An 18,204-nucleotide genomic window follows, 5' to 3' on the forward strand; every position below is an offset into this window, starting at 1 on the left:
ACTACTGGTGGAGCGACACACTAACAGATGCTCTACCACTAAAGCTTTTTCTTGATTGCCAAGACAAGCTTTTGCCAAAAGTAGAGTTTGACTAACTATTTGTCCTTTGTTCGAATGACAAAAAAGTTAACGAAGGTGAATTTGCCATGAGGTAAGTAGCTTTTGCTTCGATGGGAGCAGTCATATGCAACTGTAAATAAAATTGCAAATTGTGGGGCTTAACACCCTGAAGCGACACACACTGTAGTGAAGGGCTCCTGATTAATTTAGACGACCTAGGGGTTTTTAACATGCACTGACATCGCACAGCACAAGCCGTTTGCATTAAACTCCATTGAAATTTATTTATTTATTAGTACCTCAAAGGACCACTACGGGCATTACATAAGGGGTGGGCTAACATATTATTTAATTAAATCAGTGATGAATGATTTGAAGGATTCCAGGCCAGGATGGATGAAAGCTTCAGTGGGCAGGTCGTTCCAATCTCTTGCGGTCTGGGCAAAGAATGATTTCAGATGTGCAGAAGTGGATGCTCGAGGTGTATGAACAGCTTTCGGATGACTGATGAGAAGTGAAAGGCGGTGAGCAGGGGTGATAACGGAATGACTAAAAGGCGAATGATAAAACCTGTGGAAAAGGCAGAGTCTGGCTATTTTTTGACGGGATTCAAGGCTGGGGAGGTTAGCTTATGTTTTCAATGCTGTTGCGCCCGTGTGATATGAATAATCAGAATATACGAATCTTATCGCGCGGCTCTGGACGGACTCGAGGGTTTTGGCTAGGTTAATTTGTTGGGGGTCCCAGACTGAGCATGAATATTCAAGTTTAGGACGGACAAGAGTTAAATAGGCAGACAGTTTTACGGAAGCAGGTGCCAAACGCAAGTTACGCTTTAAGGGTGCAAGTTAAGGGTGCAAAAACACTTCAGCGAATGTTTATTTTTGAGGTTTCCGTACCTGCCAAAATCTCTCAATGGAATCTGGCAGCGTGTGAAACCTCTCGAAGCATTCCCCTGGACGCAGTACAGGATTTTAAAGGACTGTGCAGATTTTATAACGGACTGTATGGCAGAAAAACACTGTTTCCTTCCTGCCCCCTTTGGTTTTTCGGTCACTGCAAACTGCGCAATCTTTGCTGCTTAGGCTGGAAAGCTTATATATGAAGTGAGGCCTGCTATTCAGTCTTTCCTTGCCATCCAAACGTGCAGATGGACCCTGCTTTTTAGCGCGGGCCCTCACATTATCGACAAGCTCTTCGATAAAGGTACTGAAGGGGTCACTGCTCCTTTAGGCCCTGTCTGAGCTGCTGCATTCTCATCAAAATAAGTTGTTTATGATAGAAGCTCCCAGAAGCCAGAGAAACAGCTTCCTCCACCATTTTATGCTTGCGTGTCACCAGAGACATCGCCTCCAACACAGTCGCTGTCGTCAATGCTGCCACTTGATTCTGTGGAAATGGTGTCTTCATCATCTGATGGAGGCACATAGTTGTCTTCCTTACTGAAATCATCGTCACTTTCATTGAGAGCTTGGCAATTTTTGCCGCAGCAAGCATTCGGCAAGAACGCAGCCATGCTCTGCTACCAGCGGTTTGGTTGGTTGGTTGGTTGGTTTATGGGGTTTAACGTCCCAAAGCGACTAAGGCTATGAGAGACACCGTAGTGGAGGGCTCCGGAAATTTCGACCACCTGGGGTTCTTTAACGTGCACTGACATCGCACAGTACACGGGCCTCGAATTTCTCCTCCAAAGAAATTCAGCCTCCGCGGCCGGGATCGAACCCGCGTCTTTCAGGACAGCAGCCGAGCACCATAGCCACTGAGCCACCGCGGCGGCTGCTACCAGCGGTTTGCTAACAGAATCACAGAGCGCCCGCACGTGCCAAAGCTCCAAAGCACTTACCATATTTACTCGATTCTAAGCACCCCCCTTTTTTCACTATCGCGATGCCCAAAGTGAGGGGGGGGGCGCTTAGAATTGGCTTAGAATTCAGGGGGTGCTTAGAATTGCGAAAATACGGCATGTGCTGCCCTCCAGTTAAAAAAAATACAAATGCAAGAAAACTCTAGTTTATTAATTGTTTTAAAAGATAGTGCGTCCTGTGTAGCAAGACAAAACATGCGCAATTCAAAAGCTTGTTGGGCGTGCCCGACAGTGGACCGCTAAGGCCAAGTTGCACTGTCGGGTGGGGACCGGCTAAGGACCGTTAAGGGTTAAGAACACAGTGAGGAGTGCGGCAGCCAGCGCAGAGTAAACCAGCATGCAGTGCTTGATTCATGGGTAATGAGAAAAAGATGTATTATGGGTTATATGCGTGCAAAGCAAAAATATGAGACGTAAATGTGCATGGACAGTGAGCTGGGCACTCGCTGTAGTCGCAGATCCCTGCCGACCATCATGGTAGTTTCAGTCACTCCTTTCCTCTGACTTAGCAACTTTTTGATGCTATCCCTGACAATTCCCCGATTTCTCCAGGTCCACAAAATTTCCCTGACTATTCCAGATTTTCCAGGCTGCTAAACACCCTGGAACTTCTTTGCAGTGCTCGGCCGTTTTCTTAGTGCGCAGCCACATATCTTGGAGGGAAAATCGCTACTGGCTAACCGAAAAACACAGAATACACTGCGGGCCACAATGTGAGAGTTTTAGTTTTGTGTGCAACCAAGTACTGCGCAAATTTCAACTATATCCGCGAATCCTGCAGTCTTCTAGACAGAATGCTGTCGGACAATCCATTTATCGTCCCTAATGCATACCGAGGGCCAGTATCCAACTATAGCAGACCATATTAACAAAGAATCACACTCATGTTATCCGTACAAAGGAAAACCAGGCTAAAAATGAAGAAAAAGATTATACAGATATAGGGTGCAAAGCAGTGCTCAAATCCATGACTTCACATAAAAGTCTTGTCTTTCAAACAGCATGGCAAGGTTGCTAAGCATACCTTCTTTTGCTTAGTTACGAGGTCCCAGTCTTCCACGAGCCAAGACTTGAGCTCATCTGGTATACACACTCTGACCTCTGTGCGAACCGCCAATAGTTCCTCCTACAAGAAAAGTAAAGCGATTTAAAGATGATTTGGAATAAACTAGGCACTGCCAGTTATCGAAAACATCACAGCTTCATATTGCACAGCAACAGGCTGGCCTTCTAGTCATAATGATACATCTCTTCCACAAACGAAAGTTCTCGTTATATTCATTCAGCAAGCAAACAAAATTACCGGCTCAATGTGGGGGTCCTGACGGTTGCGTTTTTTCCGGTGGCTTTCTCCACTAGACTCGGCGGCTTGACTAGTAGCCTGATGGGAGGTGACTGCAGATGCTGCTGCAGTGCCTGTAATTGTACAGATGACACAACCACAAAACATCTGCAACTAATGTTTTGCAACAACTTCACAAGGATATCCTTGTAACCAGTATAAAAGAAACAAACACGGTAATGCGCAATTAGGTCTACTTTGGATAAATGAAACTAATGGAGCAAAATGGCCACCATACAGTTTCAGTTTAGCCAAAGCATCATCCTATCACATTTTTTTTCTTATTGAAATGTGCTTCTTTTTTCCCGAACGCAATCGCAAAATACATACTAATTCAGAGCAAGGCTTAGTACACAGCAGACAGGCAATGAAAAGGAAGTACCATCCACTGTGTTTGGCTTCAGCTCATTATTTCTCGAGATGAAATTAAGTGGGTTCACAGGTACAACATGCTAAATAAAAGAACTGCAAGTGCAACGCTGATGAGACAGAAGGTGGCACGCAACGAGGGCTAGCAGCATGCTGCTTTCTTAATATCTGTCCCGTATGTGTCACAGTAGCAATTCTACTTAATATCTGTCCCATATGTGTCACAGTAGCAAGTAGAGTGGCACGACGAGTGGGCCTGGCAAAACTTGTTGGTCTGGTGCAGATTTTGACCGTAAATTGTTTGGATCTGCATATAAAATGAGATGGAAATTTGACATTCTAAAAAAACCCGTATTATAGGTGGGTTTTTATGGTACTCAGGGGAGTACTATAATAAACTGCGTTTGAAGGGTTCACAGCTGTCCAGCCTCCTCTCGTCACCATATTCAGATTCCTAGTAGTCGGGGAATGTGTGCACTTCTTGTACAATGGCTTTGTCAGCTAGTGGCTCCACAATGGCACCGGCGTCATCCGCACCAATGAAGTCATCCCTGGCTACATCAAGGCCAGCAGGCTGTGCACTGACGTGCTGCCACAAATCCACATGCACCTGTTTGCATGGGCATTTGACAGTATCATCTGTTACTCCTGGGTCATTCAGTGATGCAGCTAGCACTGTGCATGCGCATACCGAACATTTCGAGGCACTGGTATTAACTACACATGGTAGCAGCGCAGGAAGTAGAGAGCCAGTAGGGGAGGTGATGCATACCATGTGACCAGCTGTGTGGACAGCAAGGCATACCACGTTATTGGTATCCATATGTCTCAAACTGCTACTGCTGGTTGACCACTGACCATGCATGGCATGCACCTTCACTTTGATGGCCCAATCTTTAGCGGAAACTCCAAGTTGAAGTAGATTTGAAGGGAGTAATTACTCATTAGCATCCACCTAAGCACACCCATACAGCTACAAAGGAAAGCTAAAACGCTTTCACAGAAGCTTTGCAGTAAAAGAAAAATTCTTCCTGGCACAGGGTTCAGACATGGGACCACCACCTGTCTGGGCACCTGCTCTACCAACTGCGCTAACCAAGACTGCTAGCAGATGGTATGGCAAGAGTAGCTAAATCATCAACTCGAAGTGGGAACAGCGTTGGTCTAATGTTTAGCGGAATCCCCAATGTGTTGTAGATTTGTAATAAGGGAGCCATTACTCTGTAGCATTCACCCAAGTGCAGCCAATCGAGTATGGCTACAAAAGAGAGCTAAACAGCTTGCACAGAAAGTTAGTAGTTCAAGAAAAATGTGTCCTGGTCCGCGGTTTGAGCCTGGATCTATCGCCTGTCCGGGGCAGTCACTCTACTAACTGAGCTAACCAGAACAGCTAATAGGTGGTAGGAAGAGAGTGAATTGATCAACAACAAGTGGAGTAAATTAATAATTAGAGAGTAATTACTCAACAGCATCCACCTAAGTGCAGCCATACGGGCTACAAAGGAAAATCCAACGTTCCTTTGTAGCCATATGGCTGCGCTTGGGTGGATGCTAATGAGTGATTACTCTCCGACAGCAACACTTTCAATGCTGCCCACATCTCTCGCCCACCACTCTTCTGCTTGCGCTTGACCTTGCAGTCTCTTGGTGCTCGCTTTGCAGGCAGTTAATTCCAGTTTCAATGCTGCACTTTTTATTGCGTTTTTGGTTGCCATATTCTTTCCAGGGTGGTGGCACAGGGGCTGGGAGACACTCTTTAGTCTCCGCGCTTGTCGAAAGCATGAGTTTTTTTACTCTGAGAATGAGTTTACAGCGCCTCATTGTTAGCTGTATCCGAGTGGTGTGGTCACAGCTGTTCTTTGTACCTGATACACAGGCCCACTGCCCTAAACAGTAGAATCTCAATCATACGAATCTCATGGGAGTAACAAAAGTATTCATATCATTTGAAATTCGTATCATCCAAAACTAACAAAATTCGAATGCAGAATTTATGCAAATCTGTTTCTGACTGACACGGTTTACTTACGACCACGTGCCGCGGCTCACTGTTCGTGGTGCACATCGCGCGACTGATGTTTGCAGCGGCAAATTATGGGCCACGTAGCACCAATCGCTGTTTGCAGAGCATACCGTGTGACTGACGATCGTGATGTAGGTGATGTACAGACCACGCGCTGCCGCTCACTAGAAACGGAGTGCACCATGACATTGATAATCCCGTCGTCGGCGATGTATCGGCAGCAAGTACTTGGTGCTTGAGAGTGTGGTCGCGGCTCGTGCATTCGTATCACCCGCAGTGGGGTTGTTCATAACATCCAAATTCCTGCCCAGTGCACATATGCACTCTGGCCAAGGCATTTTACGAATTCATATCATCCCGAAATTCGTACGAACCGGGATTGTATCATCAAGACTGTATTGTATTTTGACGGTTGCACCACTGCCGCTAGCAATGAGACAGCATTCGACAGACAACCAACCTAGGAACCTGCTTAGAGGCCTAGCCTGGAAAGGGAAATCCATACCAACATGCAGCGTATAATGCAAAACACCCTGCACTATTGTACTCTACTTGAAGGATAATTATTCCACTTGAAATTATTGCTCTAGTATGCTTTTCTCTGTGAAGCACAGACAGCAATGCAAAAGAAAACTAAGAGAAAAAAGCTGAATGCAAAGTTAAGCACATAGTTTATATTAAGTATAAGCTTAATAACTATAAGAGGGTACTCGGGGGAAAAAAACGTCATATGTACACTTTTGTGCTGGTAGAAACAAAGACAGGGTAAATTAAGCTAAAAAAAACAAAAAAGACACACACCTTTCTGCTTCTGTGGCCTTTCCTGGGATGGAGTTGAAGAGCGCTCCTTGTCAACTTCCTTCTTTGGTTTAGTGGCTTTGTTCTTTTTTCCCTTTCTGAAAGTACACACACAGTGCTCTGTGAAGACAAACTTCCAGCTGCTTAATATGCTTGTAGAACCAGATGTACACACTCTAATCAGGTGTTTTATTACCGCAAATCAATTTTGACCAGTGTGCTTAGCTGCAGCCAAATGCTGCTATCTCCATAAAGACAAACACACGACTCACAAAAAAAAAAAGAAAAAAAAGAACAGCAAGGGAAAGATGTACTATCAGCAAGAAATGAAACGCGAACAAGACAATTGAACCACGCACTGGAAAATGCGCAGCTCTTAGCCAGGAGAAGCTGTATACTAGCTCCTGTTATTTCAATTTCGAAGGCATGAAGACTCTTCTTTAGAAGTGTTATTCAACCGCGCTTGCATTTCCAATACAGGAGATAATACGTTGGTGTTTTTGTGTTGCGACCTCAGTTTTCATGTTCGCGTTTCATTCGTTGCTGGTAGTACAAATAAATTATGTACAGCATATGCTGTACTTTTCTACTCTGCAACGAGATATTCCTTTACAACCTATTTATAATATGTACTTGGGTAGAACCTTTATCCAAAAACATGAAGCAGGCTAGTTGTATACTGGAGACGAAAGAACACAGGTAAAATATTTTGTTTTGTACACAGGAACTGCTTGCGTTTCATTCTGGCCTGACTGTACATTCACTGCTGGAAAGAAAAACAGCGAGTTCAAAGTGCTGCGAGACTTTTAAAGACATACCCTGCTGGAGAAAATGTCCTGTTCTAACCATTCGCAAAAATTTTCCATGCAACTAGCAGTCATTAATTATGCACTGACAATTAAGATGTGGCTGCCTGTGCAGGAACATTAGACACAGAGATCTGCTTCTGTCCACAATGCCAGAACGACCAGTAGAGTGTGAAGTTAGCGAGCAGTACAAGACTGAAGATTTCAAGAAAGCAGACACGATTTTTGTTTGCTTTCATCAGGTGTTACCAATTGCAAAGTAAAACAGTAATAAGAACTATTCTGCAGCAAGTAGTGCAAGATGAAGTAATACCTAGTGCAAAAAAAAAAAAAACAGAAAAAAAAGGAACCCACTGAATAAGTAAACCCCCTTTTGTAAACACTTGCCCACAGGGTTCTGGTGTAAACTGAGGGCCACTTTTCCCCTGAAGTGACACTAAAGACAACTTTATACACTGTGCATTTGCTTTGAAAACAAAGTTTGGCATCAATGTGCTATTTTCAGTTAATTTAGTGTAAGGTATGGTAAATTTTCCCCCAGAAAAGCAGTTCCATATATGACTTAGTATTTCCCATGCTCTCAAAGCAAATGGCAACATTATTCACGATGTCAGAGCACCCCCCGACATCACTCAGATGGAAACCAAAGTTATTTGGAAAAAAAAAAAAAAATGCCACTGAGACTTGTTTTCATAACGAGCTAATGAAATGAAGTGAGATATGTATGAAAATATAAAAATTATTTTAAAAACATTCACTTTTTCATATTAGCATTTTATAAACTAATAAAAACTCTGGATGACACTTCAGAGACCCTTTGAGAATTACATGTTCGGTGCTTAATACAATAATCCCTATGGAACTGGTAACACAGCTTGTGTTCTGCTACTGCTATAGCTGGGTGCCAGTTACAACTAGAGATGTGAAGGCCTGAAAAAAGCACCGCAATTTTGGAAAAAAAGTTTTTTTTTTGTTTTTTTCAGACGAGAAAAAATGGGAAGAAACATCGAAAATTTCACAACACAATTTTAAGGTTTTATGATTGCTTGCTTTTAGTTTAGGTTTTTGTTTTTGCTTTGAAAACCATTACAGAGTGCATTGTTGAACGATTGGACAGTAGTCGTCATCGCCGGTTCCAGGTAGTGCTTTTAAAACGTTCGTGCTGCGAGTACGCAAGTTGAAGGCCAGGTCACATATAAGATCCAGGCTTGACTTAAAAACACACTAATACTTGAACTCACGGCTGAAGTAGAACAAAACGGCTGCAAATTCTACAGCACTGCACACACGGCATAAATAACATAGGCTGCTGTGCACGTAAGCGGTTTTAACCAAATGCAAGCCCAGCTTCTCGATTTCCAACGTAGCAGAGTACAGGACATCCGCAGGAATTTGGCCCAGGACAGGGGTCTTCAGCGAAGCACGTGGCCCCATCTACCTGGTGGCAAGGCCTTTGCACCAACCAGCCGCTAACTCGTCTGGCTTGCTGACTGCTGCAGATACCACCATCATCCGCTCGCTGCGAACAAAACTGGTCCAGTTTCGGAAACTTCCATACAAGGATTTGCAACAGGCTTTCAGGGGAAAGCGTTCGAAAGTTTGTGTATGTGCAGTCGAACCTAGCTGTGGACACAGCTTCGATTCATGCTGCTGCGCGTAGTGCCGCATCCAGCGACAGTGACTAGTCCGATGTGGAGTGACTTATGGATCAGTTTTCATGTTCCCTTTCTCGGTGCAATAGAACAAGAAGTTCGTTTCACAATATGGCATCTATAACTGCATATTGGACTGAACGCTGGAGCATTACTATTGATCGTTGTGCTGTTGCAAATAAATCTGTTTTTGTCATGTTCTGCAAAATTTCCAGTTTTTCATGAAAAAAAAAACCCCGTATTTTTCATGCCATTCAAAATTTCTTGAAATTTTACATCTCTAGTTACAACTCTTGAATCTCCATTAATGAATAAGAAAGTAATGGAGAGTACTAACAGTTATTTCTGTTAAACGGGCCTTAGCAAACATTATATACTTGAAAATGCGGGAAAAGAACGTGGAAGGAAAAAAGAGGGCAAACAACCATGCAACAATATGCATGACACAAATCTGACATGAAACAAACAAAAATGAAAACAGAACAGATCAACTTCCTATCTTGACAATATGAAAACGGCACCTGTTACTCACAGCTGCTATTACAACATAGCAAGCTTTTGCAAGAGTGCTTCAAGCAACCTGACTTTCTGTTCATTTTTCAGGGGAAGGCAGGCTCAAATCCTTTGAGGGAGTGCATGACCCTGAAAACAGTTTTACTACAACAACCAGAGAGAGGAATAAAGCCAAATTTTGCGAAGTACTTCAATTTTCCCAAGCTTTAATTAAGATTGTCTTCCAGTTTGGCATAAGTCATACAGCTTCTGCGAACACTGGAAGCAATGAAATAAAAAGAAGCAAGCAGCCTTCCACCATGAATACATTAGAAAAATGGTTTTGCTAGGTTGACATCATTTCGTATATTGTGTGTAACAGTGGGGGCTATCAATAAAAATATTGCACAAATGCATGAAGTGCAACATTAAGTATAAAACTCATCAAAGGGATTGAATAAGTTTGATAAATTTTTTGAGATGGCACAACTGATAGTGTGACGTCACTGCTGGTAAGTATGACTATTCAATCTGAGGCCACGTATAAGAGAGCAGCACTAGACTCTACGCCCTACATACATTTAAAGTCAGCATTCACCAGGCAAATAAAAAGAGAAAGGTTCTGTTTAGCGATAAAACATTTCTATTCATAGGCAGCTGTTCAGCTCAAAGACAGAGTTGGATAAAGTTAATGAGGTCTCTGCAATAGCGCTGAAGCTGTCTTTTTTTTTGGACGAACCAATATGAGGCACATGAACTTGCGATGAGATACAACCTGGACACTTATCCGAGGCCCCCAAAGAAAAAAATCCATAACGTTATGGAGGACTGCCAAGTTAAAAAGCACAATACTGCTGGTAATGCAGGCACCGTAACTGAAAGAGTGCACACTATCCTGCCATTGGATAATCCTGTAAATCTTGTATGTGCAATGGGTGCCATTATTGTTGACTATGAAATATAGGCACATATGAAACAACAATTACATGTAAAGTTTAGTGATGCTTAATCACAATCCACAGGACCACATATATCGATTTGCCATTGCAGACAAAACAGGCCCCCAACTACTGATTTGAAGCCAGCAGTCAAAGCAGTGGCCATCTGATGAATGTGCCAAGAGGCCGTTTCGTCAGACGGGAGTGTGATGGCTACTGTTTCTTGGAGCAGCCAAGAAATCACCCTTACTGGCCTTACTGACCTCCCTCAATATATTCCGGACACCCCTCTGCCATCGAATCTCTGCTTTGACCACATCCCATGAAACATGTCCCCTACTCTACACGAGGGCTGCAGACAGGCCCCCGCCTCCCGATATCCTGCCTCTCCTTCCTCCCATACCACTGCTTATGTAAACACTACCCTGTCTTTGAGTGGCAATAGAGGAGCAGCCATGAATTGCATCTACGAACTCCACTCCCCTACTCCCACCATCCACATGGCAGGACCATACACAACCCTTTCCTCCACAACCGTCCTTTAACTTCTACCCATTGCTTGTGCCAGTATCTCATTCACCGAGCTTCTCTCCTCTCCATTTCAAGTCATATACACAAACTCAATAGCCACAGTCTGTGCTCTCCCTGTGCTCACTCCCTGAAGAAACACACGATGAACTCTCCAAGGCTCTCCTCTCCCTTGGAACTGACATGGTAATCGTTTAAGTAGATACCCGGCCACACTGGGATTACAGGCAACTGGCACATCAGCGTGCCCGTGATACTCTACACTGGGTAACTGCCATTCCCTGGTCAAGTCAACCCTCCGGTGACAAAGTTGTCCTCTACAAGAACCTAATGAATCTAATCACGCAACACTACTCACATTTGCGTGAATCCTTGCAGACACTTCCTTCCCTTACCTGAATTGCTTTATTACTTCCACCCATATTCTCCAAATATTCAACCGAACACACTCCTCTATCCAACCAATTTTTCCCTTTTGGACACACCCAGACCTCTCCTGTCCAAATAGCCCCCATGCATACGTCAACCTATAACACTCCCTCTTCCAATGTCCCATCACCCTACCATCCCCCTACTTCCCCCACCATTAACCTGGTGTGACTGGCTGGGGTCCACACAGCTGGCCAGCCAACTAGTCCTGGTGCGACAGTCCAAAGACTTGCTGGGCACTTAATTTGTCATCAAATAAAGTGTTCTCCCCCTCTCTCTACCGTGCAACCAGTTGAGTCGAAATTTGTTTCAAGGTAAGGGTGTCTTTCGGTACTTTTGCCATTGAAAAAGATTTTTTTCATTTTTAGAATTTGTTAGTTCGGGGGGGTCGACCTATATTCCGGTCCGACCTATATTCCGGTTTTTACGGTACATTGGCTGTAAAGGATGTGATGCAAGCACTAAAAAAAAAAAGCAATTTCTCCAAAGAACATGTGTGCAGAGCACACATTTATCGACTGGAAATAAAAACAGCATCGCAAGCAGTCTTCTAAAGCTGCCCTAAGTAATTTTTTGTAAAAGCAGGTGACATTTTGAGTTTATTTCACTGCTGAAAGCAGCAGTGAAATAAAAAGCAAGCAAACTGAATTTTGCTGACGCCTTTTCAATGACTTGCCATCATGCTACGTCTTTTACGCTGTAACATAATATCGCTGAAGGTGCCGTTTGGCGGAAAGCCTGCCACCAGCGTGACTGCAAATTTCTGACTGGTCAAGAGGGTAGTGATGTAGAAAAGCAGTTTTGCCGAGAAGAAAAATGGCGGTCAAGCAGAATCGAACTGCTGGGGTTGTGAGCCCCTTCAAAATTACCCAGTGCCATTAAATGAGAAAATCAAAGAATTCCCATATGTGCACAATAAAACGATACACAAGCAGCAACTTGGACAGCACAGCTAAAGTGGCAGGCAAATGCACACACCAAATCTCATTATGGCCACCCCTATGTGCATTTATGGCAGAATACAAAACTGGAAGCTTGCAATAGTGTCCCAGCAGCAGACTACTGCAAGGAAAAGTGGACAGCCAGGCACTGCGGCACAGCTCAGAGTGATGGGGATGAGGCCGGTACTTACAAAGCTGAGTGCGAGTGAGAAGCTGCAGACCTGAGCCATCCAAAAAAGCAAACACACAAAGTGTGGGTGAGAGCGTCCCAAAAAATGAAAGCAGACATGACACAGCACATAGCACACCACAGCTTAATGATGACAACACAATGATGTTCTGCTGGCCTGTCACGCACTAAAACTTCAGAGGTTGCAGGAAGGTCTCTCGTTCAGCACACCCTTAATACACAGTTGGCACCCATAGTGAGACTTGGGCAGGATATTTAAACACCAAGTCCAGAATGGGTGCCTACCACCTATTATGTAACAAGATTACTCCAAAAAACACACTTCCCGCACACAGCTCAGCTGCAATTAATAACGAAGCACTACGGCAAAATATTGCGTTGACACAAGGCTCACCACTTAAGTTCCCATAGTTCCTACTATACTCGTGTGCTCGTGTGTTTGTACAATAACGGCCTTCTTGCAAAGCTGCTACCAAGCATGTGCACATGTTGCTGCACAATCTGAAGCCTTTTGTTAAAAAGCGAACACCACCCGCCATCACCATTAAGCTGCAGTGCACAGCACCTTAGCCAACTTGCGACACGTTACTGGTACAAAGTACTGCTGTGAGAGAGCAAAAAAACATATAGCAAAATCTCACGAGGTAGCACACGTACACTGGGTGAATAATAGCCTTCCAAAGCAGCTATAATCCCCGTATTAAAGCAGAAAACATTCTCCGTGCTCTTTTAATGTTGGCCAGAGCCTGTGCTAATAATATCAGTTTCAACAAGTAGAAATATTAGAAATAGAATAGTAGAAATGTGCAGTCTGTTCGCATAGCCACACATAACCAAAATTAAGTGCCATCTCCATTTGCCTGTAAGCGATGTGCTACAACTGAATGTAGCAGAATTGCAGCACACTGCTGTTCCACCAAACCTAGATTCTAGGTCATGTGCATTTGAAGCAGCAAAACATTTTTGTTACGTCTGCCGTTAGAGTTGCGAGCATGGGAAAATATATTCTCAGTAGATCTGCCACACAAATAACACAGCTGAGAACTTTGCTCCTCTGCTGGAACAGCACTGGAAAAGCCTGAGCAGTTCGCCGACTACAACTGCAGAATATATATGTGCATTGCTGGTGTGAGAGTTTTGGAACTGGGGCATTACTTAGTCCATTCACTGTTTCACTACAATGCGTCCTGCATGAGTAGCATATGAAAAGCTGGAAATCAAGTTCTTTGCATAATGCAGCCACTCAATTTCATCAAGCCACGGCACAAGGGTAGCCAACAAACAGCAATGCCAAACAAGCTATGTGGTTGTACCCTGGCATAGAATAGTACTGCTGCAAAATTCAATCTGCACTGCGAGCTCCACAAAGAAAAGGGCAGGCATGTGAGTGCATTTAACAACATGCAAAAATGTCATGGATCGCTTACAGTACAGTGCGGTTAACCGCAGTGAACTTGACACTGTAAGCTAGCAAGCAGAACAAATGCATCGACGCTCACACCACATGAAAATGTGGCCTCAGTGAAACCCTCCTATAGATGTCACCCATTGTAATTTGCGTTATCCAAATAAAGCCACTTGCATTTCTAACAGCAACCTAGTTCTGTAATAATATTTCCATGAAAATATCCTCACAGGGCATCTTTACCAAACATAAGCCAAATAATTTTGCCGTTAACCCCAGTTCACAATTGCTGCTTCGCTGAAAGCATACATCACATCAGCTTTTGTTGATGCAGCTTTCTAATACTGCTGCAATGTCATGTTCTTGAATGGTTTACAGCAGCAGCCTCAAAACTACGATCTGTGGGCCAGAAGTCATTCAGGCTCTCCTGGTATGACCACAAGGAGACTACAAGGCTTGGTCTTGTGCATGCACCACGTTGGCAGCTCTTATGGACGATCCTTTCCGATTCGTATACGGCCATGTAAACAGAGCTGTGTCTGCTGTTCACTCATTTGCATGGATCGCACCTGCAACCGTAACCTAAGCACCATCAGTTACCAATGGCTGAAGCCTGGCTGTCTGTGCCTGGGCGAGGGCAAGAAAGAATGTGGTCTTTACTAGAGAGGTGAGAAATCCTAAAAAATTTTCGTGGAGAAGTCAAATATAGTTCATGAATATGCTGTCAACCTGAAGAACTAGCAGCATAAAGACAAGATGCAAGTGCTCGTGTTCGCATATGCTCATCGTAATGTGATCAGCAAAAGTGCTGCAATTAAGAACAGCAATAGCCAACAGCAGTATTGACTGAGATGTGACTCACATGGAGCATTTTCAGCAGAGAAATGTTTTGTTGCTGTGTCATAGCTGTCTGAGAAGTGCCACTTTTGAGAAATGAAAAGCACTTTTATGGAAAATAATTACGACAGTAACATGACATATTTTTCCCTACCATACGCCTGTAAACTTTATTTCCTTTGTGACCATTATCAGTCCCTGAAATGCATTGTGGAGAATAAATGAAATATGTATGCACAGACATCAAAAAGCATAACACGGTTACTTCGCAGGGTGTGCAACAGCAGGTGCATGTTAGCAGAGCTGCACTATCAAGCAGAAGCAAAGGAGTAAATGACAGAACAGTATTAATCCCTGTACGCCTTCTTTGCTCAATTTAGCGTATGCCAAGTCCACCAAACATGCACAAGCATCTGCTGGCAAGCAAGTAAAAAAATGCTGAAGCCGCATGAGACAATATGTGCACGCTGCATGCACACAACAAAAGAAATGAAAACTTACAAATGCGCCTTCTCGAGCTCCTTTTGCTTCTGAAGGTTAGCGTCGTTGAACTTGAGTACCCTACTCTCAGGAACCCACTCGTCCCAACTGCGTCGTGAACATGAAAGAATAAGTGTAGACAAATGATATCAAACCACTATTCAACGCATTTAAAATGGAGCCACATGTCACTCCAAACAACGATTACTCAAAGTTCCAGCAGAATGCGAAACGGCAAAGCTCGGAAAAGAACAAAAAACAGTGGTCACGAAGACTAGTCGACCGACACTTACTTCTTATTCCATCCACTGTAGTGGATGAAATACTTGGTTTGCTTGTCTTTGACCTGGGCCTTGATACACTAGAATAAAAGCGAGAAGACGCCACTGCTGTACCTTGAAATAGATACAAGGCATTTAGAAATGTCAAAATTGCTTACCTTGGCTTCGTAGAGAAGCGGCCCGTGAAAACAAAGCACCTTTTCACCTATAAGTTAAGTAAAGCTCCCTTTACGACCAGAAATGCAGCAGAATAGGTTCATGCTGATCATGGTTATTCAAGAAAATATGGTGTTTCGGACATATATGACCACGGTAAAACACACAGTTCGGTTAAAACAGTTAGCGTCTGTGAAAACTGACACAAAGCTGTTGCGCATGTAGCTTGCAAGTAAGGCCGGTATACAACCGGCGCCGTACTTCGCTACCAAAGCCACCTCAGGAAACTACTCCAACTCTATTTTAATTTGAATAGATCAAAAATGATTCGCGCAGGCAGAAAAATGAATATAATTTGCAGTTTTACCATCCTGGAAGCGTGCTTTCGGCGCCATGTTCACCGGGTGAAACTGAATTGCGCGGACCGCGCAGACCGCGCGCGTGACCAGCGCCCCCTGCTGTCGCTGCGTCCCCGCGGCAGCAGCGCCGGCAGCGCCATTGCGCCCCTGTGGTAGAGTACACTCCAAGGTGGATGTAGAATGGTGGCGAAGGCTGGGCCCAAAAACGGTTTAGCGCGACTGCAGCACAGCCACTTTGGGCGGCCCAAACATGAAATTCAAAAGCACAGATAAAATGCTACAAAACAACAAAAAGAATTGAATATTTTATTGCCACGTTTATAAAATAGGTAAACTATTTCTGCAAAACATTACGCTGAATTTTGTAATTTTTTGCAACGCTCTTGTTGCGCCCTCCGTTGATGAGTATGCGGTGCATTTGCAGCGCGACTTTGCAGGCCTTGTTACGGTACCCGGCCGCAGCTTACGAAGCGATTTCTTATCTCCAGCTGCCTGCTACGGCGCGCCTTGGAAAGCGTGCAAATTAAGCTCGCCGGTCTCAAAATGGCCCCTTTCAGAAGTTTTTGTGGTCCTTTCTCGTCGCTTCTCTGTCGCCGTTAGGCAGGATCTGCACCCCGCTGCACCGCTGCAGCGTTTCCTTCGGTGTACGGCCAGTGCGAAACCTTTTCCCGAGGCTTCGCGCTCATCGTTTCAAGCGCTTAGCTCTGCATTTCAAGATGAGGTTGCGGCATGTGAAGAAGCCTTGCTCCGTGGCACATTCTGACAGCGTGGGTTGTACCGTGGGTGTCTTACCAAGTCTACACCGCTTCCCTCTGGACTTTCGCAGGTGAGCTTTTGCCTTTGTCGTCTGCTCTAGATATGATTTTGTCGGGCTTTCCGCGCCTATTGTAGCTGTAACTGTTTCACACGCACTTGGCTTCATGTTATCGGGATATTTTAGTAAATTGCAGGGCACGCACTTGCAGTCATCAGATGTGCAAAAGATACAAATCATTTGTCTTATTTATAGCTAGTTTCGTGCAGCCAACTCTCACCAACGTGAAATTGATACCGGGCTCTCATGAGCAACCACGTGCCCTCTACTTGCCGCATGGTCAATTTAAAACCAACTGCGCTGCCTAACAGCTCTGAGCATGACATTAATGGGTTTTGCAGCACCCTGAAGCCAATTTGAGGATCCCCTCGCAACTGACAGTATCGAAACTCAACCATGTGTATGTGCGCCGCATTGACTGTGCCTTAACTGAATTCGGCCAGCAATAGTTATTGCCGTTCTACGTATACATGACCGTCAATGTAGTTTTAAACTCATTTCGCTGCATCGCTCTCGTCACTCTTTGAGCATAGAAAAGCAGCTAGCCGCGTAGTATCAGGCGAGTGTAACCGCACTCTGAGGCGCGGAGGCTTGGCGCGAGCATTTTCTGGCATAGTTATAACGTACTGCATTTAAGTTAAAGGAATCTTGGCGTATTGACGTTTGGAGTATATGGTATTCATTTGGGTGCAGTTGTATAACGTGGACGCTGCGTCATGTCCAGGTGCAAAACGTGGGTGCAGTTCCGCCGCAACCTCAGCCTGCAGAAGACGCCGTGCCAGCTGCGAGACCTGAGGGTTTCTTCCAAGCACTTCGACCTGTTTCTGTATATGCGGCCAGGATGGCTGCGTCTCGATGCTGTGCCTACTCGAGGAAGGAGTGGCTGTATTGAATGTCCTTGCACTTCTCTTTAAACTGCACTTCATGTATATTTTAGTTTGATTAGAATTGCTTCAAATTTCTTCGGTTAGCGACAAGGAGGTCTCGAGGTTGTGCGCAGGCCCTATGTATGGTGTAATGCTCTAGCGTTGTGCAGATTTGTTGATGCTAAATCTTGTTTTTAATATTGTCATGCAGGTGTATACATAGCTGCTATATTCTTTCAGTTGAAGAAATGAAATGTGAAGAGTAATCCCTGTGTGCTGCATGGTCAATGTGTTGATGCGCCTACTTATGTCATGTCATGTTTGCCGCAATGGAAGCTGTCGTAGCATTGTTTTCTATACTTTTCAATTTCCTACCTGGCAACGTTCGTGGAACTTCAGGGCTTTTTCCTATCCGCACTGTGACCATTGAGATAAATAGCCAGCTTAAAAATCTACTGCTCCAGCTGCCTGTGACGCGCCTTTTTCGTTCGTGTGCTTTATCACTGTATTTCTTTGGTTGCTGTAATAAACCATGAATATGAAAACCATTGCTGTACACTGTATTGCAAACTGT

General features: G+C 44.3%; 1 protein-coding gene across 6 annotated transcripts in view; it reads right to left on the reverse strand.

The window, feature by feature from the left end:
* LOC149350189 (mortality factor 4-like protein 1) overlaps nucleotides 1-16,084 on the reverse strand; it is a 30,736-nt gene extending 14,652 nt beyond the window's left edge. For 4 of the 6 annotated variants that reach the window (XM_089579161.1, XM_089579159.1, XM_089579163.1 and 1 more), the window contains exons 1-8: nucleotides 15,959-16,084; nucleotides 15,594-15,640; nucleotides 15,448-15,515; nucleotides 15,176-15,262; nucleotides 12,434-12,463; nucleotides 6,460-6,554; nucleotides 3,228-3,340; nucleotides 2,949-3,050 (exon numbers count right to left, since the gene is read on the reverse strand). In XM_089579161.1, the coding sequence (XP_089435287.1) occupies nucleotides 2,949-3,050; nucleotides 3,228-3,340; nucleotides 6,460-6,554; nucleotides 12,434-12,463; nucleotides 15,176-15,262; nucleotides 15,448-15,515; nucleotides 15,594-15,640; nucleotides 15,959-15,986 (570 nt within the window). In that variant the 5' untranslated portion in view covers nucleotides 15,987-16,084. The remainder of the gene's footprint in view (nucleotides 1-2,948; nucleotides 3,051-3,227; nucleotides 3,341-6,459; nucleotides 6,555-12,433; nucleotides 12,464-15,175; nucleotides 15,263-15,447; nucleotides 15,516-15,593; nucleotides 15,641-15,958) is intronic. The other 2 variants (XM_089579160.1, XM_089579162.1) reach the window with 2 other exon arrangements.
* Between the last annotated feature and the right edge of the window lie 2,120 nt (nucleotides 16,085-18,204).

The sequence above is a fragment of the Amblyomma mixtum genome, chromosome 3, assembly GCF_055824585.1.
Source record: "Amblyomma mixtum isolate Tamu chromosome 3, ASM5582458v1, whole genome shotgun sequence".
In the NCBI taxonomy this organism is placed as follows: Eukaryota; Metazoa; Arthropoda; class Arachnida; order Ixodida; family Ixodidae; genus Amblyomma; species Amblyomma mixtum.